Source organism: Aphelocoma coerulescens, unplaced genomic scaffold (genome assembly GCF_041296385.1).
Source record: "Aphelocoma coerulescens isolate FSJ_1873_10779 unplaced genomic scaffold, UR_Acoe_1.0 HiC_scaffold_60, whole genome shotgun sequence".
In the NCBI taxonomy this organism is placed as follows: domain Eukaryota; kingdom Metazoa; phylum Chordata; class Aves; order Passeriformes; family Corvidae; genus Aphelocoma; species Aphelocoma coerulescens.
Genome location: NW_027183949.1, coordinates 1,353,543 through 1,379,232, shown reverse-complemented (window position 1 = coordinate 1,379,232; position 25,690 = coordinate 1,353,543). Strand labels below are relative to the sequence as shown.

At 55.1% G+C, this 25,690-nt stretch overlaps 2 protein-coding genes across 2 annotated transcripts; one reads left to right on the top strand and one right to left on the bottom strand.

Moving 5' to 3' along the window:
• The first annotated feature begins 3,081 nt into the window (after nt 1-3,081).
• On the top strand, nt 3,082-5,594 carry LOC138101966 (serine/threonine-protein kinase pim-1-like). The gene is made up of 5 exons (XM_068999711.1): nt 3,082-3,645; nt 3,767-3,817; nt 4,043-4,409; nt 5,054-5,230; nt 5,488-5,594. The coding sequence occupies exons 1-5, from the start codon at nt 3,082-3,084 to the stop codon at nt 5,592-5,594; spliced, it is 1,266 nt and encodes a 421-aa protein (XP_068855812.1).
• A 9,695-nt stretch (nt 5,595-15,289) lies between these two features.
• LOC138101989 (olfactory receptor 14J1-like) lies at nt 15,290-20,087 on the bottom strand. The gene is made up of 2 exons (XM_068999735.1): nt 20,024-20,087; nt 15,290-15,927 (listed from the first exon to the last, which is right to left on the bottom strand). Exons 1-2 carry the CDS (start codon nt 20,085-20,087, stop codon nt 15,290-15,292), a joined length of 702 nt encoding a protein of 233 aa, XP_068855836.1.
• Between the last annotated feature and the right edge of the window lie 5,603 nt (nt 20,088-25,690).

Genomic DNA, 25,690 nt, shown 5'->3' with positions numbered 1-25,690 from the left:
CTCGGCTTCCCAAGAGGTTTTTCCCGGTGAATTTCTGGACTAGAGACACAATCAGCCACAAACAGACCTGATTCCTCAGAGCCCGGCTGTGCTGCCCTGATGCAACCTTCAGAGAAAGAAAGGATCCGGTTCCAGCACTGTTCCCAGCACCGTTTCACTCATCCTCAGGTGACAGCAGGAGGCTTTTCTTGCGTTTGCCTTGGGAATTACAGATCATGGCTGCTCTTCCCCCTCTTCTGGTTGCCACTTGAATTTTATCTGAAAAACTGCAATTGCCTCTTTTGATCGGTGCTAGCCACAGTGCTTTTCTGATGGGGAATTCAGATGCTTTGTTGCAGGCATCCTGATTAGCAGATCTTGAAATGTTCACAGGTCTATAAGCAAAAAGTCGAGGAGAATGAAAGCCATACAGGCCACATTCACAGCGCTCAAACACAGCCCTGTTGCTGGTGCTCTTGAAATAGAATCAGCTGCCAGAGGCCAGCACAGAAATTGCCTCTGGAGTGTGGAATGAAACGAAAAAATCCACCGGGAGAAAGAGGAAGCAGAACTTCTGCACTCGCTTCATTGCTTCTTCCCAGCAGCAGGAGACGTGGATGTCCAGAGGTACGTCCCGCTGCTGCTGACCACAGTGAGAGCACAGCCTGCTGCCCAGTCCCAGCGGGAACCCGAGCCCAGCCCGGGGAGCTCCCGCAGCGTCGGCAGCTCAGCGGACGCGGTGCCAGGGCCGCAGCCCCGGGAACACGCCCGCCCATTGTGGGGCAGCGGCGCAGGCCCAATGTCCTGCGGCCCAAACTTGCTGCTGCTGCTGCTGCTGCTGCTGCTACGCAAGGCCCATCCTTCTCCCCCTGCTCCTCTCCCAGCACGGCGCAAATTGCACCTCGCGGGATGCTTCCCCGGAGGCTGCTCAGGCGCCCCGCTCCTCTTTCACCTGAGCGTCACTGCGGAGGAATCTTTGGCGCACTTCCGTAAGCCCGGGCCTCTCGCTTCGTGCTGAATCGGGGATGCAAATGGCCTTGTTAGGAAAGTCAAAAGCCAAGGGAATGGATTAGGAATTATTTGAAAAAACTACCCTTCTTCCAGGCAAGGTACACCAAGTCATTTCCCGCATTTCTCCTTTGCTGATTCTTTCAGTCGCCTGCTCGGCGAGCTCCAGCTTCTTCTGCTGCTTCCTGTGAACCGATTGCACTCTCGATTTGAGCACCAACGCACCAGATGTGCAAGTATCTACGCTGAACTCAGAAACCAACTGCCTCTGTCAGACCATTTTCACAGTCCAGCTCACTTGCAAGATGTCCACTGAGAGCTTGGAAGGATTAGCCCCCAGCTCTCCACTTCTGGCTGCAGGCTCCGGAGATTCTTTCTCTCCATTCAGCCAGCCTAACAATTGCTGCTACCCCCTCCTCCTGTTTCCTTAGCCTACAACAGTAACGACGAAAACCTTACCCACGGCACAACTCGCTAGTCCACCAGGAGGAGAAAGGACAAGTTGTCAAGCTCTCAAAACCTTGGTCCTGCTTTGCTGCAAGAGTCCTGCTGCACGCACAGTGTGGCAAGCCAAGAGAAGCTGCATGTGATGGCACATCTTGTGACAGGAGCTCCAGCTCGGTCTCCAGGAAAGGGTCTTGAAAAGAGCAAACATCACTGTGGACAAGATTCTTGCAAAAGCAAAACAGCTTCCCAGAAGGGACATGCAAACGGAAAGAAACAACCCAAGATGTTCCCGTATACTATTAATTGCTTCCCTTCTATGCTCCCCTTTTCTGTCTTGCACTAGTTCTACCTCACAGTCCTTCCAAACTGATCTTACCTCAAACACCTAGGACTTAGCAAGTTTGAGACACTCTACAATACCAAGAGCTACACACAGCTTGCCTTCTCCCTGTTTGGCTTTGAAAGCAATGCTGGAGACCCCAGAAGCCTGCCAAGGGAAGATTTTAGAGCCCAGTGCCTTGCTCGGCTCTGGCTTCTAGAGACAGGGCATGTGCTCCCATGGGACTGCACCCTCAGCAGTGACAATAGACAGCAGCAGCAACAAAGGTGATTCCCATGACACTGTCGCAGGGCTCAAGACTCCGTGTCTTGGCTTCACATGGCAAAGCTCACTGTCCGTTTGGACAGACTCAGCATCCAAACTAGTCTGCTTTTCTACCTGTGTCAATGAACAGCAGGAGAAGGAAACCAGCCAGCAGTTTCTTTGCAGAGAGGGCCTTTGTTCCAGGCTGAAAGTGCTGGATTGGCAGGGAGGAGGCAAACAGCTGAGAGCTTAGCTGCTCTATTGGACCGGCATCAGAACTCAGCAAAAAGAGTGTTTCCATTCTTTTATTTGAAGCCTCCTATCGGCAGTCTCCGATTTTCACCTGAAACCGGACAAGAAAACAGCAACAGCCCTGCCGACGAGGGCACCGCGCCGGGCACGGCCCCGCCGCTCGCACTGCCCACGCCGAGCGGCCGGGGAGCAGCGCTGCACCGCGCAGGGGCTGCACGTCTCCCTCCTCACGTCCTGCTCTGCCCTCCCACGGGGCTGCCTCTGCCTGGCGCTGGCAGGCTCCTCATTCAGCACTTTGCTCTGCTCCAGGCGAAAAGCGCGGACAGCGCTTTGGTTGCTCGCGAGCAAGAGACCGCGGCGCGGGGCGAGCCAGCAGCAGCAGGGGCAAGTTGCAAGATTGCCGCAAGGAAGAGTTACAATCTGGTGAAGAAGAAGCTAAACAAGACGGTGCGTTTGGCGCGGCTGCGGGAGGAAGAGATGCTCCGGGACTCCGCTTCGGCCCCGGAGCGGCCCGTGCTGGCCCGGGGCGCGCGGGGCTCGGCCGCGGGGCGCGCGGGGGAAAAACGGACACCCGGGCAACAGACACACGGACACGCGGACCAACGCTCCCAGCGCTTCGGCGGCAGCAGCGGCAGCGGCAGCAGCGGCAGCAGCGGCAGCAGCAGAAGAGCAATACAAGAGCAGCGGTTCTCCAGACCCTCTGCGTTCCTTCTCCTGTTCCTCCTCTCCTTCTCCCAGTGTCCCGCATCCCCTGTCCCGCTCTCCCTTCAGTGCTCCACCCCCTCCGCCCCTTCCGCGGCCTCCCTCTCCCCATGCCAGGCCGGGCCATGCCCCCGGCCCGCCCCCGGCCCCGGGCGGGGCTGCGCCCTCCCCGCCCCCGGGCGTCCCGCCGCGGTCTCGCCTCCGCCCGGCTCTTGCCCTACTGGCGGTGGCGCCGCTGGGCGGGCATCAGTGCCTGCCTCTTGGGCAGCACTGTTAGCCTCTGGCTCCGGCTGGCCCGGCCCCGGCCCCGGCCCCGGCCCCGGCCCCGGCCCCGGCTCCTCCCGGGACCCGCCGAGGAGACAGACGGCGCGGCCGCTCCCGCCGCGTCCGCGGCGTCTTCCCCGGTCCGAGCTCTCCCGCTCGGCAGCGCGGCCCCCGCCCCCGAGCCGCCGGTGTCCCCTTCGAAAGAGGCAACATCTGGGGATACCCGGCCCGGGGCGGTTGAGGAGCGCCCGGCGGCCGTTTCTGGCCCCGGGCCGAGCGCTGACAGCCGCGTCTCGCCGGCAGGGAATGCGCTGCAGGGCCTAAGGGAGCGCTACCTGGAGGGTTCGCTGCTGGGGCGCGGCGGCTTCGGCAGCGTCTTCGCGGCCACGCGGCTCTCGGACGGCGCCCCGGTGAGTGGCGGGGCCGGCGGCGGGCGCAGGAGGCGGGGGGCGGAGGAGGGCGCAGGAGAAGGAGGATGGGGCTCGGCAGGGCGGGCGGCGAGCTCAGCCCGCTGCTCCCCTTGGCTTGCAGGTGGCCATCAAATGGGTGCCACGGACCCGCATCCGTCATTGGGGCGAGCTGGTGAGTGAGCGGGGGGGTAGGGGTGGGGGTGGTGGGCAGCGGGAGAAGGCGGGGCGTGACGGGCGGGGATGAGCCGAGGCCCGGGAGGGTGGAAGGCGCCAGGACGCCTCGGGGGAGAGCGGGCGTGGGGGCAGCGGAGGGCGCAGAGCATCCTGGGCTGGGCGAGGGCTTCCCGAGCCCTGGCACGGCATCAGCCCCACTGACGGCATCGTGCTCCTCCCGCAGCCCAACGGCACCAGCGCACCACTCGAGGTCGTGCTGCTGGACAAGGTGTCCACCGGCTTCCCTGGTGTGGTGCAGCTCCTCGAGTGGCTCGAGCTGCCCAGCAACGTGGTGCTGGTGATGGAGCGGCCGGAGCAGTCTCAGGACCTGCTCCATTTCATTCGAGCGCGGGGCTTCCTGTCCGAGGAGGTGGCACGGGAGCTGTTCCGCCAGGTCCTGGAGGCCGTGCGGCACTGCACCAGCTGCGGGGTCCTTCACAGGGACCTGAAACCAGAGAACATCCTGGTTGACCTGGCCACGGGCCAGGCCAAATTGATTGACTTTGGCTGCGGCACCTACCTGCAAGACACAGCCTACACCAGCTTTGCAGGTGAGTCCTCGCCGGGGTAGGCTCCCGGTGCCGGCATCTCGCGGCCCAACCTGGCTGTGGCAGCGGGGATTCTCCCTTTTGATGCCAGTCATGGGACCGAGTTTTCAGCCCAGTTGCTTTTGAGTGCGGGTGGCCGGGGGGCCATCTTCCAGCCCTGCTGGCAGCCTTTGCCAGCCACTCTGCCCAGGACTGGCGCTGGGGCTGGGGCAGCCAGTGTGACAAAAACACACCCGTGGGTGGGGGTAGCAGAGAGGGGGGGGCCAGAAGCTGTGCACCCGCCGGTTTGGTGTGCAGGCAAGAACCGGCTTGGACTGCTCAGCTCGCCTTGTTTGCCTTGGCTTCAGAATGTTTTTTTGGGGCAATGCAGGCAGGGAGGGTGAAGGCATGGTTTTCCCACCCCCGGCACTGAGCGGGTTTTCCCTTTGCATGGAATGCTTGAGCCTTGCCAGGGCTTCCGCTGCCCTCTTGTGACACCGGTGGCTTCTTTTACAACCCCCAGTTTGTCCACAAGTCACAGGCGCTGGCGAGAGGGCAGCGGGTCATGCCGCGTGCCACCGGTGCGGCCCCTGCGTGCCCAGGGATGCTGGGGCGAGGCTCCGGGAGCAGGCAGCATCCCGCTAATGAAGTGCCTCTCTATTCCGTAGGAACACCAGCGTACAGCCCCCCGGAATGGACCCATTTTGGCTGGTACTACGGCGAGGCAGCTACCGTCTGGTCCCTGGGCATCGTGCTGCACCAGATGGTCTGCGGGCGGCACCCGTTCCCGAAGGGCCGGAACATCAGCTGGGGCCAGCTGTCGCTCCCAGAACGGCTCTCTCAAGGTGGATGCTCATCCCTGCGGCACGGGGGGAATAGCAGTACTGGGAGACAGCAGCGGGCTCATGAGCATCCCGCTCTGGCAGCTGCCGAGGAGGTGGCACATGCCTCGCTCTCCTGCTCTCCTCCAAAACAAAGAATGGATGGGAAAGTTCAGGCACAGCTCGGAGCCCCCATGGCATGGCCTGGGCATGGCAATAGTGGGGCAAAGCGGACAGGAGCCTTCTGCAACTGACCGGCGCTTTCTGGTTTCTCCCCACAGACTGCAAGGAACTGATCAGATGGTGTCTGTCCCTGCACTCCTTGGACAGGCCCTCATTAGAAGACCTGTCGTGTGATCCTTGGCTGCAGGATATTCATCATCCATAGAAGAAGGGAGAGAGCCACAGGCACACTTTGATCCAGGGAGCCGGTAAGTTACAGCTCCACACGTGCCTTGGCCAGAAGAAGCCAAGAAACGCAGGCTTTTTTGCCCTGCCTGTATCGCTGCGCAGGGGTCGTCAGATGGGGACCCGCAGCCCTTGTGCTGGCGCTGAGCTGCTCTTCCCAGCACTGGTGGCTGCCGTGCAAGCTGCTTTTGCTTGTCCTGCTTCACTGACAGCCGGGGCCCTGGGCGGGGCACTGACAGCCTGCTCTCAGCCGCAGGGAAGAAGGAGCCCCTGGAGAAGCTGTACTCCTGCTGCTGCTGGAGACATGGAGGACGACGTCAAGGATGGCAAGCTCTTCCTCGACCTGGCCACCGGCAAGCTGAAGATGATGGGCTTCGATTCTGGCACCTTCTTCAAAGCCAGGCTCCACAGCGAATTTACAGATGAGTCCACAGCCAAGGGGATGCTCCCAGATTTGGGCATTGCACGGCCTGGCCGGGAAGCAAAGGTTCCCCCCTTTGCTGGGGCGGATGCAACTAATTCTTCAGCCGGCTGCCAAGCTGCTTTTCGGCAGGGCGGGCGGGATGGGCTGGGGTGCTTAGGAAATGGGAGTCGGCCCCTGGCCCTGCCAACAGCCCCCACCGCCCACTGTTCCCCGGGCTGGGGCTGGGGCAGCCAGCCCGACACAAACAAGCCCCCATGGCAGGAGCAGATGTGGCACTCCAGGAGCTGTGCACGGGCTGCTTTGTTTTGCAGGAAAGGAAGGGCTTGGGCTGCTCCACTCGGCTTGTTTGCTTTGGGCTCGCTGTGCCTGTTGGGGGTCAGTGCGGGGGGGAGGGGAGAAAGCATGGGCTTCCCTCGCCCGAGGGTGGGTTTTTCCCCAGCATGTAGGGAAGGTTGGGCCTTCCTCAGGCCCCCAACAGAGAGAAGACTTTTTACCTTTTTTCTTGTTTCTCCTTTTTGTCTGTAATCCCTTTTCATTAATTTGTTGTTTGTTTCCCTTAAAGGAGGTGTTGTAGGTGGTGTCCAATCTGGATCGGGAAGTGCTTGGGACCAGCTGCAGCGTGGATGGGACGGGGCCTTGGAGAAGGCCGAGGACATCGCTTGGGAGCAGCTTTTCTTCCGGCGGCGGGTGGCGTGCGGTGGGTCCCCGTCTTCTTGGCACGGCTGGGATAAGGGCTTTTGGGAGATGGCAGCGAGCACAGGAGCATCCCAATGGGCAGCTGCTGAGGAGGTGGATCTGCCACGGCTGGCTGCGGGCGGTGGCACATGTCCTGCCATCCTGCTCTCCTGCCAAAGGCAGCAGTGACGGGCGGCTTCGGGCACCGCTCTGAGCACAGCCAGCACGGCCTGGGCACCGCGGGCGGCTGGGACAAGGGGGACAGCAGCCTTCAAGTGACGGGCGGTTTCTGCTTTCTCTCCTTGCAGCCGGGCTCTGTGGATGCTGAGGCTGCTCTGGGCTCCGCCAGGGCTCTGCTGCGGCTCAGCACCGGGCCGGAAGAAGCCAAAGAAGAACCGGTGTGAGCCGCAGCAGAGACGTGCTCGAGCATTTCAGCAACGCAGCTCAAGCCTGCAGAGTGCACGCCTCCAGGGGAAAACATGACACCCCCCCCCGCCCCCAAAATAAACTTGTTCAATAACTTGTGAAATGAAATCAATCTGGGATGACCCCAAATGACATTTCTCAGCTTGCTCAAGCTTTAGCTCAGCCCTTCTCTGAACAGTTCTCTGCCCCGCCTGCCTTTTACTTCACAAGTGCTCCCTCTTTTCCCCCAGTGAGTTGCCAGCTCAGGGCAGTCTCTGTCGCACTGTAGCCTTCCTTGATGCCTTTGACCACAAGGAGGAGCGAGCCCCAGGTTTAGGGACTCATCCTGTCACTGGCAGAAGAACAGCAATGTCTCAGAGGTCCGGTGAGACCTGAGTGTCATTCAAGAGCTGCCCTCCAGGCCTCAGCTCTCCTCACTGTTAGCTTCCCACTGCCCCTTTTCCTCGTCCTTCCAGCAGGATGAGCTCTGTGAATGCCCTTGACCCTCCCCACTCCTGCCAGCCCAGCCACCCAGCTCAGTTTGGCTTAAGCTGAAGCTTCTTTGTCTCCTCTGGCACGCCAGTGCAGTTCCCTCTGCGGGGAGCAGCAGCCCCAGAGCACAGCAGGCAACAGCGCAGGCCGCACCTGCACCGGCTCCCCTCCACGCGTGGCTGGGCTCTTGGTGGCAACTAAATGCTCCCTGTTTGCAGCTGTCCCTGGAGGATGGCCCCAGGGCAGAGCCCAGCCCGGCTCCCACTGCATCCCCCGGAGCTTGGGGCAGACAGTGGTCCCAGAGCTGAGGTTCATGGTGCGCAGCCGGCGCTGTGGCTCGCAGTCGGTGTTTGCAAGTGTTGCGTTCTCACCTCCTGCAACTTGTGGGGAAAAGGAGCTGTGCGGCCGGGCCAGCACTGCCCCTCTGGGCAGTGACACGGCTGAAGGTCTTTGCTGTTGCAGAGGAGCCGGCATGGAGCCTTAGCAGGGCCTGGCAGGTGTGGAGCCGGATCTCGCCCGCTGTCCGGGGCTCGCTGCCCGCCAACCGCCCCCACCCGCCGCGCTCCCTTCTGCAGGGACAGAAGGCTCTGGCTGCACAAGGGTTCCCATAATGTCTTTGTACCCGTGGCTGCGGAACGAACACGGAGAGCGAAAGTGTCAGTCACGTTGCTTGCACGTTCCTTCCTTTAGATACAAGGCACAGATCTCTTAAAAGGATAGGCAGGGATAGAGATTTCCCACATAGCCCTCTTTGGCGTAACTCACCTTGTAAGCTGGCGTCAGGGGCATTTTTTTCCCGGCTCTGTGGGAGTAGGTGTCCAAGAGCTGAAGTGAGCAGCATTTAGAAGCAGTTTCAAGATTTCTAGGCAGGAAGTGGAGCTGACAAGCATCTGTGTAACTCACCATATTCATCGTGGAGACACGAGACCTGGAAAAATCCCAGCTCTCTGTGCATTTGTGCAAAAGGGGGAAGCAGCAGAAAGACTTTGTGTCTGCTTGTCCAAGCTCCAAGGAGCTGGGGTGGCAAAGGGTGGCCTGGGCTGGTGGCAGGTGAAGTCCTGTTTCATGTCATCATAGAGTGGCACAGGACAAAGCTAAAAGCACCCACAGCCACACTGATGAAGTCTTTCTGATGCTGCACATCCTAGAGGAAAAGCTGCTGTCACACAATCCATTGGTATTTATAACTTTTATTTGCAATACTTTAGGTCCAAGTTTCAAACCGCAATATTTTTACACTCAAGACACGGTCATGCACAATCCATATTTCAATTTCCTATTGCTTCAACCACAATTTAAAATAACTTAATATTGACAACAAAACCCAAAATCTTTAAAAAAGGATGCTGAGGTCAGTGAGATGGATCCATGCCATCAGCACATTTGCAAAGTAAATAACTTTGTTCTCTTTTTAAAAAGATCAGTTACCTCTTAATCCAAAGTTACAGAAGATTTTTCACTACACATTTGGTTTTTTCTCTTTCATATTTTTTCTGGTTTTTCTTTTTTCTAATTTTTTTTTTTTTTAAAGAGATAACACGTCTTAAAAAAGGATTGTACAGCAAAATGAGATACATTTCTGCTCAACAATGAAAATGTAGGCTCCTCCTCTGTTTACTTTTGTCTGGATACCCTGAAGAAAAAAATCTAGCAGACACCAGCAGAGGTGTAAACGGGTTGCTTTGGACTAAAGTGGAGTTTAGCACTGGTGACATCCTGACCCAGTCAAGAGTTGCAGAATTCTTTTGCAGATCTCGAACCATGTGCTTGCGGGCACAGCACCTGCAGTGCTGATGCACCAGGGCACGAGAAGAACTCTGTTATTCCCGCACCGAATTTGGGCTCTGCCCAAGCAGGAGGTGCTGCAGTGCTTTGCTCCTCGCTGCCGTGTGGAGCAGCTCCCTTCCTGCTGGCTGAGCTGCTCAGGCAGAGCCCGGCAGCTCCTGACCCTGAAGGGCTGAGGCCTTTCCCCTGCTGCTGTGCTACAGACGGATTCAGCAGCATTGCTGTACGTGGGGATACACAGCGGGACCAAAAGCAGTTGCCTTTGTAGACCCTAAGCTGAAAGGTGAAAAATCTCAAGAGACGAGGATGGAAGAGACTGGCAGGCTGCCTGTTTGCTGTGCTGCCCCACTTGTGAGCGGCCCAGCTTTGCGTGAGGCAGAGTGAGAACAAGGGGCAGCTCCCTCCCTCCCAGCCCCGCAGCCAAGGGGTCCCTCCAGTCCTGGGGCTTGGGGCACCATCAGAACCTTCCAAGCAAAGGTTATCTTTGAACTTGCTCATTCATGAAATGCGCACGGTCATGAGCGCTCTGATAGATGTATCCACCCATTAGTGAAACATGGATTGACCTTTCTGTATTTGGAAGCTGGACAAGGCCATGAAATCTGACATCTGGCCTTGTTTGGGGCTGTATGGTCCAAGTCAACTCCCTTGCTTCCTCCTTGAGCCCTGGCCAGGCTTTGGGAGAAACAAACGGGAGAATGAAACCAGATGTTCCCACGCTAGAAGTGCTGTCGGTTTGTTAGTTCAACACTATCAAAGGTGGGCCCTCTCACAGGGAGGTTGGAAGCCTCACCTGTGAGTGGAGGCACCTGCAGGAACTCCCAGTGTCCGGGAATGGCTCTCCAGTCCTTGGCTGTGACAGCTTCCCCCAGCTGATGGGTGGCTCTGGGTGATGGTAAAGTCTGAGGGTAACTGCTGCTGTCTCTTTCTTAATCCCTACGGGCAATCTTTGGTAGGGATGATTGGGTGCATTGCTGAGCTTCTCCTTTTGTGATTCTTTGCTGCTTTGAACTACAGTAAATGACGCTGATTCCTTGAGTTGGTGTCTATGTCTTTGGTGCTGACCCTGCCCACTGGTAAAACAAATTTGGTATAGTCTGGCCGGATCTCAACAAAATGCTGCTTTTTAAATGTAAGTGTAAGGAATCGGTCCCATCCAAAATTCCCGCATGGGAAGACCTTCCCTAGGGTTTGCTGGCTGTGGCGTGGGCTGAGGTCGGAGCTCCGTGCGAGCAATGAGGACGTCAATTGAAAGAAGCTGAAGCACTGGATGTATTAAAATGCATCCCAAAATTGCATATGGAAAAAGGAAAAGAACTTGTGGGTTTGGGAAGATGAGGGTGAATTTTGTTAACAGCATCTCGGAAACAGCACCAACAGAAGGAACGATTGTTGTTGAAACGCTCCCACATGGAGCGACAGAAGAAGTTTTTAATCTTGAGCTTGGATTTGTTTGAGCAAAGGAAATAATAATAATAACAACAATGAGAATAATAACAAAAAATAATGATCTACATGTATATAATATAATATAATAAAAATCGATGTTTATGTTTTCACATGTATATAATGACATTGTGAAATAATGCTCCAAATACCCATTTGTTAGCTTTGGCTGCTCAGGGATATAAGACTAAATACGCTACAGAAAAGGACTGGCCAGGACCCCAGCATCGCTGGGAGACTGTGGGAGATTGTATACAACAGATGAAGGAGGAAGGGATGAAAGTGGCTGTTTTTATAGGGTTTGCTGACGCTAGGACGTGGAATGCTTTGTCTGTTACTGCGAAAAATAAAGTGAGTAAGACTGCTGGGTTTTTCATATCCCAGACTATCCACAAGCTGCAGAACTGATTGAACAGATGAAGGGGTTGTTAAAAGAACAGTTGAAAAATATAGGAGATGGGAATGTGTCGCAATGAAAAACCCACCTCCCAGATGTGCTCCATATCCTTAACAATGGGCCCACTGGGGAAATGGAAACCCCCTGGATGCGCATGGCTGCACCCAACTTGCAAATAGAACCACGGACAGTGACACTTTGACTTCCTGGGAAATTGTTCCGGGGGTGATGGCCCCTGGCAGGGCCATCGCAGAGGCTGCAGGGCTGGACCTTTACGCATTAGAATTAATTAGGAAAAATCAGAAGCAAATGAGAGTTATCAGTACCGGCAGAGGAATTCAGGTTCCTCCGGGACACTTTGGTTTGATAACTGCCCACTCAAGCTTGGCCTTGACAAGTGTTCATATGGTGGGAGGAGTGGTTGGTGCAGATTATCAAGGAGAAATTAAAGTAGTTCTGTTAAACAATAGTGAACAACACTGGATTATTCAACCCCACGGCAGGGTAGCACAGTTATTGATATTGCCAGTTTTTAAAACAACCGTGAAAAAAGGACATCCACTTCACATCACTACTGTTCATGGAGATAAAGGGTTTGGATCCACCAGTCCTAATCATGGAGCCAGAGTGTGGGTCCAGAGGCCAAATGGCCCGCCCGAGCCAGCTGAAGTAAGAGCTGTAAACAAAGACAACACTGTTTGAATCCTGAAACCTGGGTGAGAAAGATGGGCACATGTCCCTGCAGCCAAGTGTTCTGTGAGAGAACAAAGAGATGTTACAGGATATTGTTTTGCAGAGCCTGCCAGACCAAATCTCCCTGTTTGCCCCAATGGTCCCTTTGGAAAGTGCTCTGATCCACGGCGCTCGATGTGAAGACTGATGTGCCACTGAGTGAGTGACTTCTGCAGACAGAAAGGGACCACTTAACAGTGAAACTATTGTTGATCTTGTTGATTTAATGTTGTCCTTGTAATCGGAGCACTGGTTGGGAAAATAGATTTCTAACAGCAGGAGCAGAGATAGGGAACTCATTTAACCTCAGTAATTGCTGGGTGCGTGGAAGTCCAGAAGGATCCGATGACTGGCCTTGGCTGGCCCATCTGGCCCAACCCAAATGGTGGGTTAGAAACTTGAGCACAGTTCACGATAAAAACAGAGCTCTAGACCGAGGGTGGCGATCCCCGACCGCTGCCTTTTCATAGAAAAGGCATTTCTTGCCTAAATCGGATAAAGAGGAATATGTGTAGGAAAAAGTGTCTGTGGATGGATGTTGTCTCCTGGAATAGGTTGTATGCACCCACACTGTAAACTGTTCAATTGCAGCCAGTATAAAGGGAAATGGAATCAAACTCACGGACAGCTCTTTAATCATGGCTGGGTTAAGCGTTCCGATGAAGATTGTGAAAAGATACCCTTAAAGCACTTCCCGTATGATATTTTGGCTTGTCAACAAAGAATTTCTAATACTTAAATCTAAGATTGTAGGATGAAAAGAATTGTTATGAAGGTTGCAGTTCGTCTCTAGGTCAAAGGACTGATTGAAGGAGTGAGGCCTGAACAACAGGCCCTGACTGAGGCCTGAACAACAGGCTCTGAGCCAAAGTTGACATCTAGATGAACCTTCCAACCAAATGTTCTATTTGTATCTGCTCATTAACAAAGCATTAGTAGCAATATGCTCTATGTTCATTGGTGAAACACGGATTGACCTTTCTGTATTTAGAAACTGGACGAGGCCCCATCTGGCCTTGTTTGGGGCTTTAGGATCAAACTCCCTCGGTTCCTCCTTGAGCCCTGGCCAGGCTTTGGGAGAAACCAAACAGGAGAATGAGACCAGATGTTCCCACACTAGCAGTGATGTCGGCTTGTTTGTTCAACGCTGTCAAAGCTGGGCCCTCTCACAGCGAGGTTGAAGCCTCGTTGCCCACAAAGGTGGATGCACCTGCAGGAACTCCCAGGGTGCGGGAATGGCTCTCCAGTCCTTGGCTGTGACAGCTTCCCCCAGCTGATGTGAGGATGTGGATGATGGCAAGGCCTGAGGGTAACTGGTGCTGTCTCTTTCTTGATTACTGTACGCAATCTTTGGTAGTGATGATTGGGTGCTTTGCTGGGCTTCTCCTTTTGTGATTCTTTGCAGTTTTGCATTCTAATAACTTACACTATTCCTGAACTTGGTGTCTGTGTCTTTGGGGCTGACCCTGCCCACTGGCAAAACAGACGCTGAGGGCCCTCGGAGAACCAAAGGTGCCTTGCGACACCGTGGGGCCTCGTGTAACCAAGGGCACCACAGTGACAGCGTGGGGCCCAAAGGAACCAAGGGGCCAGCGTGGCACTGCAAGGCCTCGTGGAACCATGGAGAGCATTGTGACACGGAGGGGAGTCTTATAATCAAGGGTCCATTGTTTTCCTCTCCCTGCCCCGGCCCCAGCCCTGCAAAGAAGCCCAGTCCTGTCTGGCCCTGCAGCAGGAACTGGAGGCACTGGAGGTGCGGGACAGTGACTCCGTGTCTGGAATGCTCAGGAGATCCTCAGCTCGGGCAGCTCCTGCAGCCCCAGGGCCCCGCTGCCCAGCACAGCAGCAGAGAGTTGGCTCTGGGGCTCCTCAGGCTGCTCCTGCTGCTATCCCAGGGACAGGGCTCCTCTTGCCAGGGCTCCTCTGCACACACACGAGCTCCTGCTCTTCTCCTGGCCCATCCCAGCTCCCCACAGAGCCTTTCCCAGGGGAACACGTCTGTGCTGGCCTGAGCAGCCCTTGCTGTAGCCTCTGCCCTGCTGCCCACAGCCCCCGAGCTGGGGGTGCTGCTCTGCAGAGCATGGGGGCTGTGCTGCCCGGGGCCATGGGCTGCCTCTGCTGGGCTGTGCTGCTCAAGCTGGGAGACAGAGCTCTGCAGCTGATGGTGCTCCCTGCACGGACCCCCTCCCACACAGGCTCTGCTGTGGCCATGGAGGGTGCTCCGAGGTGCCTGCCTTGTTCCAGGGCTGGCGCATGGGCTGGGGCTGCCCTGGATCCTCCTCCGCAAGTTTCCAGAGGGTCAGACGAGTCACTGCCCAGACTCCTTTCCCTGTACCTGCTGTGTCCCCTGGGGCTGCAGAGCTCTCATGGCTCACAGGAAACATTCAGTCCTTTATCTCTGGGTGAGCCCACCCTGGACAGGCCTGTGCCCAGGGAGCTCCACTCACGGCTGATCCCTGGCACACACTGTCCCTGCAGGTCCCCTGCGTTCTCCTGGCAGCTCCCAAGTCCCTCCAGAAGAACATTCCCCTGCCATCAGGCCTGGCACAAGCTGCAGAGCCCCAGGAAGGTTCATCACAGACCATTCACCATCTGGTGGGCACTGGCCACCACCAAGCAAAACCTGAACCACACCTGAGTCTCTTGAAGGCCACACTGGGACCCTGATCTCATCCCACTGAGCCCTGGGAGAACAAGGAACACAGGCAGCCTCTTTAGAGTCTCTTCCTTGGGCCTCTTCCTGACAGTGACTGTGCAGGGAGAGCAAAGCCTTCCTGCAGTGCCTTCAGGAGATGCCCTTTGCTGATGGAACTGCTGTGGCGGAGCCCAGCTGTGTCCCAGCAGTGCCCATGGCCTGTCCCTGCCTGTGACACGCAGCAGGACTCGCACCACCCGCACAGAGCTGGTGGCCTTACACCATCACAGCAGCTCCAAAGGAGAGAGTGGAAGTAATAAGAGAGGAGCTCTGAAAAGACCAAGCTCTGCTGCTCCCTGGCTGTGCTGCTCTGCTGGGACTCTTCCCTGCCCCACGCCTGCAAAACTGGTCCTGCCCTCCAGCTTCAGGGATGGACTCAACCAAAGGATCTTGAACAAAGACCTTGCTGATGGGTCCTTTCTTTCATGTGAATACACACAGAGCAGACTCCTCATTGACACAGTCCCTGTCAACAGTCCCATTCAGCCTGTAAACAGGGAATAAGATGCATAACAAAATCTGTTGGGTACAACATTAACATAGGAAAAGAAAAAAAGCCCCCAAAGCACCACCACCAAAACAACCTGAGAGGGCAGGCTGGGCCTCTAATGATTACACTTTAGCCTATGGAGCTGAAAACAGGCAGGTTTTTGCTTCTGGAAAGCATCCAGTCATCATTTTCCTCAGGGCATCCTTGAGCTCCTGGTTCCTCAGGCTGTAGATGAGGGACTTCAGGGCTGGAGGCAGCACCGAGTACAGAACTGGCAGTGCCAGGTCCAGGGATGGGGAGGACATGGAGGGGGGCTTCAAGCAGGCAACAAAGCCAGTGCTGAGGAACAGGGAGACCATGGCCAGGTGAGGGAGGCACGTGCAAAAGGTTTTGTGCCATCCCTGCTCAGAGGGGATCCTCAGCACAGCCCTGAAGATCTGCACATAGGAGAAAAGAAGGAACACAAATGAACCAAAAGTTAAACAGATGGAAAACACAACAAGCCCGAGTTCCCTGAGGTGGCAGTGTGAGCAGGAGAGCTTGAGGATGTGTGGGATTTCACCCAAGAACTGGCCCAGGGCACTGCCCTGGCACAGGGGCAAGGAAAAGGTAGTGGCCGTGTGCAGCAGAGCATTGAGAAAGGCACTGGCCCAGGCAGCTGCTGCCATGTGAGCACAAGCTCTGCTGCCCAGGAGGGTCCCGTAGTGCAGGGGTTTGCAGAGGGACACGTAGCGGTCGTAGCACTCGACGGCGGCGAGGAGGGAAAACTCCGCTGAAATGAGGAAGACAAAGAGAGAGAGAAAGAGAAAGAGAGAAAGAGAAAGAGAGAAAGAGAGAAAGAGAGAAAGAGAGAAGAGGAAGAGGAAGAGGAAGAGGAAGAGGAAGAGGAAGAGGAAGAGGAAGAGGAAGAGGAAGAGGAAGAGAGAAAGAGAGAAAGAGAGAAAGAGAAAGAGAAAGAGAAGGAGAAAGAGAAAGAGAAGGAGAAAGAGAGAAGGAGAAAGAGAAAGAGAAAGGGGCTGTGCAGCACCTCCTGCGTAGGAGGTGGTTGTGGTGTCCCAAAATGGAATTGTGCATGGCTTTGGGGACAGTGGATCAGATGGAGCCCAGGTCGGTGAGGGCAAGGGTCAGCAGGAAGAAGAACATGGGGCTGTGCAGGTGCTGGCCGCAGGCTCCGGCGCTGATGATGAGGCCGCTGCCCAGGAGGGCAGCCAGGGAGATGCCCAGGAAGAGGCAGAAGTGCAGGAGCTGCAGCTGCCGCGTGTCTGCCAATGGCAGCAGGAGAAAGGGGCTGATGGAGCTGCTGTTGGACATTGGCTGTGTGTGGACATGGGGACCTGTTCATGGAGAAAAGTCAGTGACAGCTTAAGGGAAACGGCTCTCAGCCAAATCAAAGCCATGTCCCACAAATGCTTCTCCTGTCACACACTGACACCTTATGGGGATTCAGAGTGTCGCCACGGAGAACGGCTTTGGCTGGCCTGGGGCCTTGCGAGAGACGAGAGACGGGGCGGGCCGGGGCCGCGTCTGGCAGGAGGCGAGACAAAGAGCAAGAGGCGAGACAAAGAGCAGGATAGTTAACGGGAGATTGGGCGAGGAGATGGTAATCTGTAGCCCTTGGAGATGTAAAACATATAACCTTAGAAGCTGAAGTTTGTAGCTGCTGAACTGTGGGTTTGGAACAGTATATAAAGATGTGACTCGTGCGAGGAAATTTGGCTTTGCATGCGGCCGGCGAAGTCCGTGTTCCATCACCGACAACACCCTTCTGTTTTTCTAGCAGATCTTCCTTCAGCTCCAGCCGCAGCCCTGCTTGGTGCTGGCTGCGTGCGACATGAGTTTCAGGGCAATTGCTCCGGGGGGTTTTATAATTCAGCCTTGCTGTGCAGAAGTGGGAGGGGGACAGCCACCTGTCCTGGTGTTACACTTTGAAACCCCAGCTAACACAAGGGCACTCCCAGGGCCCAAGAACAGGAATGGCAAAAGCTGTTAAAGTGTTCTAGAGGTTTTTACAGCTCCTCTTCATCTCCCCGGCTGACTGGTTTTGGATGTCAGAAACACTCAGCATTGCTGCTGTCCTCGGGGAGAATAGAGCGAGTTCTGTGAGGCAAGGCGGTGAGTGGAGAGTGAGGGGAGGTGCTCTGTCACTCTGTCCTGTTCCAAGATCCTCTGGGCTTTCACCCTTGTCAGACAGAGGATAATCACCCTCCCATATTTCCCTTAGAAACCATCCCAACACTGCTGAGAGCAGATCGATCCACCACAGCCCATCAAATGTCCATCCCCTTCTCGAGGTCTCAGCCCCACATTGGTAGCCAAATACACACATGGCTCATTGCACCAAGCCAACAGCACTTTGTCCATCATCAAACTTCTGTGTCTCACTGTGGGGCTTTCAGGTAACACAAAGATGCTACACGACCTGTTTGCGTCCTGGAGGGAAGCTCCGAGCTTAGGGGGAATCCTCAAGAAGAAAGCCAAGTGTCCTAATGATGGCATTGGATGTAGGGAGATGGAGCTCCTTCCCTGGCTGCATTGCCCACAGCCGGGCACTGGGGCCAGCGTCACCCTGAGCCAGCTGAGCCAGCTGTGCCCCCTCCCAGAGCCCCCCAGTGCCAGGCAGATGCTCCCGGCCCTGTGCTCTGCAGAGGGAACTGGGCCCGGGACCGCAGAGCTGCCCCACAGCTCTGCTGCAGCTCTGCCTGCACAGGAGGGGCTTCACGCCTTGGAGCCCCGGCCCTGAGGGCAGAGGCTTGGCTGAGGGAGAGAGGAGGGGAGGGGGCTTGTTCAGAGGGAGGGGCTGCACTCGAGGGCATCCTGTGGAGGTCTCTAAGCTCTCCGTGCCACAACATTTCTGCCTTTTGTTTTCTCTCATTGCCTGATCTTCTCTCTGCTTGCTGAAGATCTTCCTCCTGGAGATGTTTCCCTGTGCCTGATCTCTTCCTGCCAGCACTCACAGACCCCATATCTCTGTGCACTCTCCTTGGCCCTACAGAAACCTGCCTGTTTGCAGGGCACTGGCTGGGGACAGGTTCTGTTTGCAGGTGGGAGAAAGGACAGGTCAGACTAAGCCTGGCGGGTCCAGCAAAGGTGATGCCGGTGCTCTCCGTGGGCAGAGGAGTGCCTTGAAAGCACTTTAGGAAACTCCTGCAGAGCACTCAAGTTACACTTCCCATGCCTTAGGGACTCTTACAAATGAAGAATTCCTTTATCACTTCCCCCCCTCCCATTCCCCAAGAGTAGGAAACGGAAAACACTCTCAGTGTGAGGAATGAGACAACTCTTTGTAGAAATTAAAACAATTTATTAAAACAGAAAAATTGAAAAATTGCAAAAAAAAAACTAACAAAATATAAAAATTTGGGATCCAAGTGGCTCAAGAGGTATGCCCCAGGAGCGCAGGGATTCAGGAACTTAGGCTTAAGGCAGCTCTGAACCTCAGGTAGAGGAAAGAAAAAAAAAAAAACTTGCAGTCTAGGCTGGTCAAAAAGAAATCTATTTCTAAAAGCCCCTAGAAAGGGGTAGGTTTCTCCAGCACTGCCTTAGCAAGCTGGAGAGGAAGGGAGAATGAGAGATGGGCGTGTCTGCTTTTCTCCCTTTTATAGCTTTTGCTCCGCTCACAGTCCGCCCACAGCCCACCCCTTTGGTTCAAGGTGATTGGTGCTCTCCCTCTGACAGACCATCTCCGTCCACCAATGGCTCCTCCTGGTCAGAGGGGTGATATTAGTTGAGATAAGGGTCATGTGCTTACGGGGGTATGGTTATGGGGGCTGGGCTGTTTGTTGCAACTGGGGTTTTTTTTTTTTTTTTAAATCTGCTTTGAAACCAAGATACAAGTAAAACATAAAAAAAATACATCCAACACATCTTAAAACACTTGTAAAGGTATACAGTAAACACAGGAAGACCATAAAAACTTGATTAGTGTACCTGGACTGATGGATTGATTTAACATTCAATTTAAAAATATTAAGCTCAAATTAATTAAAGCACTTAATATGCAAAGACCAAGCACAAATAGGGATTTCATGTATGACACTCAGGAAATTTCATCTTTATAGAAAGGCTTGTCTTGGAAATATTACTGGACTGAGCCTAAGCCCTGAGCATGTCCTCATGTTCTACACCAGGGATACTCAGAGAATGTACTTCCTGAATCCACAGTCAGTGGTATGTTCCAGCTTGAGGAGATCATTTCAGGAACTGCAGCTGCTTTGTCCTGCAGCCAGAGGCTTCCTGTGTCAAGGGCTGGGAATGATTCTCCCCCGGTCACTTGTCAGCATCTTCCCAGCCCTAACTGATGGAACCCCTCTGTGCCTCTGTGCCGTGCCCGGGCTGGCTGCAGGCAGTGCCCCAGCCGCCGGAAAGGCAGATCCTGTCCCTCCCTCATTGCTCGGGACTCTTCCCGGGGCACTGGGATGTGGGCATGTGCAATGCCAAGGGCAGGACCATGGGGTGGCCCCTGCCATGCTGCTGAGCAGCAAAAAAGAGGCAATGAGGCCCCAGGGCTGCAAGGGTCACTTGTCTCCCAACTGGCCCCAGGGGCAGGGACAGCAGCCCTGGCCAAAGTGCTGCAGAAGTTGCCTCTGTCAGGGCCTTGCAGCTTCTGCACATCCCTCTGCCCTCTCCGGCCCAGGCTGTCCTACAGTGTCCGTGCCCTGTGTCTCTGTCCCTGCAGGCTGTCCTCATCCCCCCGGCTGCCCCACCTCCCCGGCCCCTTCCTTTGCTGATGGCTCTGCGGCCTGCCTGGCTCTGCCTTGGCACGCAAAGCCTTGGGCTGCTCCAGACTCCTTCTGGGGGACACGTGGCACCACAGCACTGCCCTGGGAGAGAAATTCCTTTCTCCTTGTGTCCAGTCTGGACCTCCCCACCTGCCCTTTGCATTAATTCTTTCTTTTGCCGGCTGTTCTCTACTATGTCAAAAGGATCCACCATCTCTGAAACCACCCTTCAAGCCCTCCCAGGACTCTCCTCCACTGTCCTCAGGCTCCACTCCACTGAGCACAGAGCCCCTTTGTCCCTATGTAGTGATCATGTGCTTGAGGCCACGGGCACCTGGACAAGAAGGTCGGTTCTTTTCTACAGGAAGGAAACCACAGAACCCCAGTGTTCTGAAGGCAGATGAGAGGCAGCCACCAGAGGCCAAGGCAAGCCAGACCTGTCTGTCCTTGCAGCTTCTGTCTGAAAGCAACCCTTGGACATATGGGGAGTTTTGGAGGTGGAGTTCCATTTCAGCTGTGGGTGCCTGGACCGGAATGACAGCTCTTCTCCCCAGGAAGGAAAGGGCAGAGCCCCAGGGTTTCAAAGGCTGATTAGTGGTGGCTCAAGGAGGCCAAGGCCAGCCAGACCTGTTTGTCTTGGCAGCTTTTGTCTTGGAGCGATCCTTGGATAGAGGGAATTTGGGAGGCCAAATCCCAGTTTTGTCCATGGACGTCTGGCCAAGAAGGACAGTTCTTTTCCATTGGCAGAAAAGTGAGGAGCCCCAGTGTTTCAAAGGCAGATGAGAGCTGGCCCTCAGGAATGCAAGGGAAGCTGGACATTCCTGGCAGCTTTTGTCTGGGAGCTATTCCTTGGATAGATGGAATTTCAGAGGTGGATTCCCAGTTTTGGCCATGGATGGCTGGACTTGAAAGATGTTTTTTTCCATGGGAAGAAAAGCACAGCCCCCCCCGTGTTTTGAAGGCAGATGAGAGGTGGCCCCTAAGAGGCCAAGGCCAGCCTGAGCTGTCTGTCCTGGCAGGTTTCACATGGGAACAATCCTCGGATAGAATCAAATTTGGAGGTAGAATCCTAATTTCAGCCATGGGTCCCTGGAGGAGAAGGACAGTTCTTTCCCACAGAAAGGAAAGCAAGGAACTCCAGCATTTCAGGGGCAGATGAGAAGCAACCCTCAACATGCCAAGGTCAGCCGGACCAGGCAGGTGGCCCCAGGAGGCCAAGCCAACCAGTCCTGTTCCATGTTCTTTGGATCCTTGGGGCCCTGCAGCATCACAATTTTGTTCCCCTGAGGCCCAGCAATATCACAGTGGTCTCCTTGGCTCTACAGCGGCACAAAGGCCCCTTGCTTCCATGAGGCCTTGCTGTGTCCAAACGGTTTCCTTGCTTCCATGGGGCTGCAAAATACCACTATGGCCCACTGGTTCCATGAGGTCACAGAGTGTCACAGTGGTCTCCATGATTCCATAAGGTCCTGCAGTGTCACAATGGCTCCTTGGTTCTATTGGGCTCCCCAGGATCACAGTGGCCCCTTGGTTCCACAAGGCCTGGCTGTGTCACACTGGCCCTTTGCTTCCATGAGACCTTGCAGTGTCACAATGGTTTCCTTGGTTCTATGAGGCCCTGTGGTGTCACAATGGCCCCTTGATTCCATTGGGCCTCTTACTGTTACGTAGTTCTTAGTTCCGTGATGCCCTGTAGTGTCACAGTGGTCTCCTTGGCCCCATGGTGCCACGCAGTGTCCCAAGGGCCCCTTGGTTCTATGAGGCCTGGCTGTGTCACAATGGCCCCTGGCTCCCATGAGGCCCTGTGATGTCACAATGGTCTCATTGGTTCCACGAGGCCCTGCAGGTCCACAATGGCCCTTCGGTGTCACAAGGCCTTGAAGTGTCATAATAGTCTCAGCGGGTTCCCCCGCTGCTTCACAATGGCCTCCTTGGTTCCGTGATGCCCCGTAGCGTAACAATGGTATCCTTGCTTCCACACAGTCAGAATGGCCCCGTGGCCTCATGGAGCCCCACAGTGTCACTGCGATCCCCTTGATTCCACGAGGCCCTGCCGTGCTACAATGACCCCTTGGTTATACAAGGCCCTGCGGTGTCACAATGGCCCCTTGGTTCTGAAGTGTGCAAGAGCCTAATCATAGGAGAAAGGCTCCAAAAAATGCTTTGTCATTATCACTGCTCAGCACCAGAAAGGCTTCAAAAGTGCTTCGTCATTATGGCTGCTTATCATAATCACTTTTGAACGCCTGGAAACTACGTGCCGTACGGGCCGTGCATAGCCCGCCTGGAGGCCCATAAAAAGGAAGGCAAAACTGGTGCAAAATGTGGAGGCGAAAGCGAAAGGTAGAATCCCTGCCCTTTGCCTTTCCCCACACCACCACCATCGCCAGCCACGAGACACCCTGAGGCCTCCGGGAGCCGACGCCGCCCGCCTGGGGAGAACCCCCCAATCCTTCACCCTGGACTGAAATCCCGAGTGAGCTGTGCAACCCCTACCCCTGCTCCTTCGTCCCAGGCGGACCGAGGTTCAGCTGCAAGCATGGAGCCTGCATCTCGGAGGACGGGCCGCCGCTTTCCAGCCAAACTGCTCCAGAGACGGGAAGAGGCAGATAAGACGCTTCAAACAGCAGGAAAAAAAAAGGCAAAAACTTCTCCACTTCCCCCACCCTGTCTCAGCAGCAACAAAGGTAGCACAGTGTGGTGGTGACTTATCCTATGCTTTTAGAGTAACCTTGGCTTTTTCTAACTCTTCTCTACTTTTCTCCTTCTTTCGCTTTGCCTCTCTTACCATTAGATAAACAGATACCCATTTTTTTGGCACCAACATTTAATCTCGTTTGGTTTTAATCTCATCTCTGGGAATATTTTGAACCTTCAAAGTTCTTTCCTTTTTATACTCAGAGATTTTGTTTTCTTTGCCCTTCTGGGTGTAAATCAGATAGTAACAAAGTGTCATAATGGTCTCCACGCTTCCATGAGGCCCCACGATGTCACAATGGACTTTTGGTTCCATGAACTTTCGTTCTGTCAGCAACAGTCTCCTTGGGTCCGCAGTGTCACAATGGACCCTTGGCTCCATGAGGTTCAGTAGCGTAACATGGACGCCTTGATTCCATGAGGTTGTGTAGTGTCACAATGATCTCCTTGCTTCTGCGGCCCTGCTGTGTAACAATGGGCCTGTGGTTCCATGAAGTTCTGTACTGTCAACCATGATCTCCTTGCTTGCACAGTGCCATAACTGACCCTTGGTTCCATGAGGCGCCTGGCCTCCAACAGCCTCTAAGAGACCCTTATGGCCCCTCAAGGCCCCTCACAGCCCCTCATGACCCCTCGGTGCCCCTCACAGCTCCCCAGGGCCCCTCATGGCAGCTCACAGTCCCTCACAGTTCATGGCCCCTCATGACCCTTCACAGCCCCTAACAATCTCTCATGGCCCCTCACAGCACCTCATGGCCCCTCATGGCCCCTCACGGCCCCTCACGACTCCTCATGACCCTTCACAGCCCCTAACAAGCCCTCATGGGCGCCTCACAGCCCTTCACAGCCCCTCATGGCCTCTCACAGCCCAAGGCATGGGACTCCTTCCGAAGGAGAAGAGATCAGGCTCTGCTTGTTCTCCTTTTATTTTGGTCACTTCACAGTGATGAGTAAAGGAAAGCTGAAATGGAGCCTTTCCCCAGCATTTCCCTCTGGGATAATTGCGGGGCTGAAGCTCTGTGCTGGCGCTGGCCCATGTGTGAACATCGCTGCAGCCCCCCACAGCCTTTGCTCTCCCCCGTGTCCATTCCCGGTCCCTGAGACCCGCCCAGCTCTGGCAGCAGCAGGAGCCACCGCGCAGTGGGCCCTGTACCGGCACAGCCGGGGCTCCTGGCCAAGAGCAGCAGCAGCGCCAGCCCCTTCCCACCTGCTTGTGCCTCGGCTTCCCAAGAGGTTTTTCCCGGTGAATTTCTGGACTAGAGACACAATCAGCCACAAACAGACCTGATTCCTCAGAGCCCGGCTGTGCTGCCCTGATGCAACCTTCAGAGAAAGAAAGGATCCGGTTCCAGCACTGTTCCCAGCACCGTTTCACTCATCCTCAGGTGACAGCAGGAGGCTTTTCTTGCGTTTGCCTTGGGAATTACAGATCATGGCTGCTCTTCCCCCTCTTCTGGTTGCCACTTGAATTTTATCTGAAAAACTGCAATTGCCTCTTTTGATCGGTGCTAGCCACAGTGCTTTTCTGATGGGGAATTCAGATGCTTTGTTGCAGGCATCCTGATTAGCAGATCTTGAAATGTTCACAGGTCTATAAGCAAAAAGTCGAGGAGAATGAAAGCCATACAGGCCACATTCACAGCGCTCAAACACAGCCCTGTTGCTGGTGCTCTTGAAATAGAATCAGCTGCCAGAGGCCAGCACAGAAATTGCCTCTGGAGTGTGGAATGAAACGAAAAAATCCACCGGGAGAAAGAGGAAGCAGAACTTCTGCACTCGCTTCATTGCTTCTTCCCAGCAGCAGGAGACGTGGATGTCCAGAGGTACGTCCCGCTGCTGCTGACCACAGTGAGAGCACAGCCTGCTGCCCAGTCCCAGCGGGAACCCGAGCCCAGCCCGGGGAGCTCCCGCAGCGTCGGCAGCTCAGCGGACGCGGTGCCAGGGCCGCAGCCCCGGGAACACGCCCGCCCATTGTGGGGCAGCGGCGCAGGCCCAATGTCCTGCGGCCCAAACTTGCTGCTGCTGCTGCTGCTGCTGCTGCTACGCAAGGCCCATCCTTCTCCCCCTGCTCCTCTCCCAGCACGGCGCAAATTGCACCTCGCGGGATGCTTCCCCGGAGGCTGCTCAGGCGCCCCGCTCCTCTTTCACCTGAGCGTCACTGCGGAGGAATCTTTGGCGCACTTCCGTAAGCCCGGGCCTCTCGCTTCGTGCTGAATCGGGGATGCAAATGGCCTTGTTAGGAAAGTCAAAAGCCAAGGGAATGGATTAGGAATTATTTGAAAAAACTACCCTTCTTCCAGGCAAGGTACACCAAGTCATTTCCCGCATTTCTCCTTTGCTGATTCTTTCAGTCGCCTGCTCGGCGAGCTCCAGCTTCTTCTGCTGCTTCCTGTGAACCGATTGCACTCTCGATTTGAGCACCAACGCACCAGATGTGCAAGTATCTACGCTGAACTCAGAAACCAACTGCCTCTGTCAGACCATTTTCACAGTCCAGCTCACTTGCAAGATGTCCACTGAGAGCTTGGAAGGATTAGCCCCCAGCTCTCCACTTCTGGCTGCAGGCTCCGGAGATTCTTTCTCTCCATTCAGCCAGCCTAACAATTGCTGCTACCCCCTCCTCCTGTTTCCTTAGCCTACAACAGTAACGACGAAAACCTTACCCACGGCACAACTCGCTAGTCCACCAGGAGGAGAAAGGACAAGTTGTCAAGCTCTCAAAACCTTGGTCCTGCTTTGCTGCAAGAGTCCTGCTGCACGCACAGTGTGGCAAGCCAAGAGAAGCTGCATGTGATGGCACATCTTGTGACAGGAGCTCCAGCTCGGTCTCCAGGAAAGGGTCTTGAAAAGAGCAAACATCACTGTGGACAAGATTCTTGCAAAAGCAAAACAGCTTCCCAGAAGGGACATGCAAACGGAAAGAAACAACCCAAGATGTTCCCGTATACTATTAATTGCTTCCCTTCTATGCTCCCCTTTTCTGTCTTGCACTAGTTCTACCTCACAGTCCTTCCAAACTGATCTTACCTCAAACACCTAGGACTTAGCAAGTTTGAGACACTCTACAATACCAAGAGCTACACACAGCTTGCCTTCTCCCTGTTTGGCTTTGAAAGCAAT

Bases quoted from the DNA above. Each gene is read 5' to 3' on its own strand.
- LOC138101966 (XM_068999711.1), top strand. From the start codon at position 3,082: ATGCCAGGCCGGGCCATGCCCCCGGCCCGCCCCCGGCCCCGGGCGGGG. The intron at 3,646-3,766 runs GTGAGTGGCGGG...CTTGGCTTGCAG, and splicing joins GGCTCTCGGACGGCGCCCCG to GTGGCCATCAAATGGGTGCC. The intron at 3,818-4,042 runs GTGAGTGAGCGG...CTCCTCCCGCAG, and splicing joins TCCGTCATTGGGGCGAGCTG to CCCAACGGCACCAGCGCACC.
- LOC138101989 (XM_068999735.1), bottom strand. From the start codon at position 20,087: ATGGTGGATCCTTTTGACATAGTAGAGAACAGCCGGCAAAAGAAAGAA. The intron at 15,928-20,023 runs GTGGGGAGGTCC...TCCTCATTTCAG, and splicing joins AGAATTAATGCAAAGGGCAG to CGGAGTTTTCCCTCCTCGCC.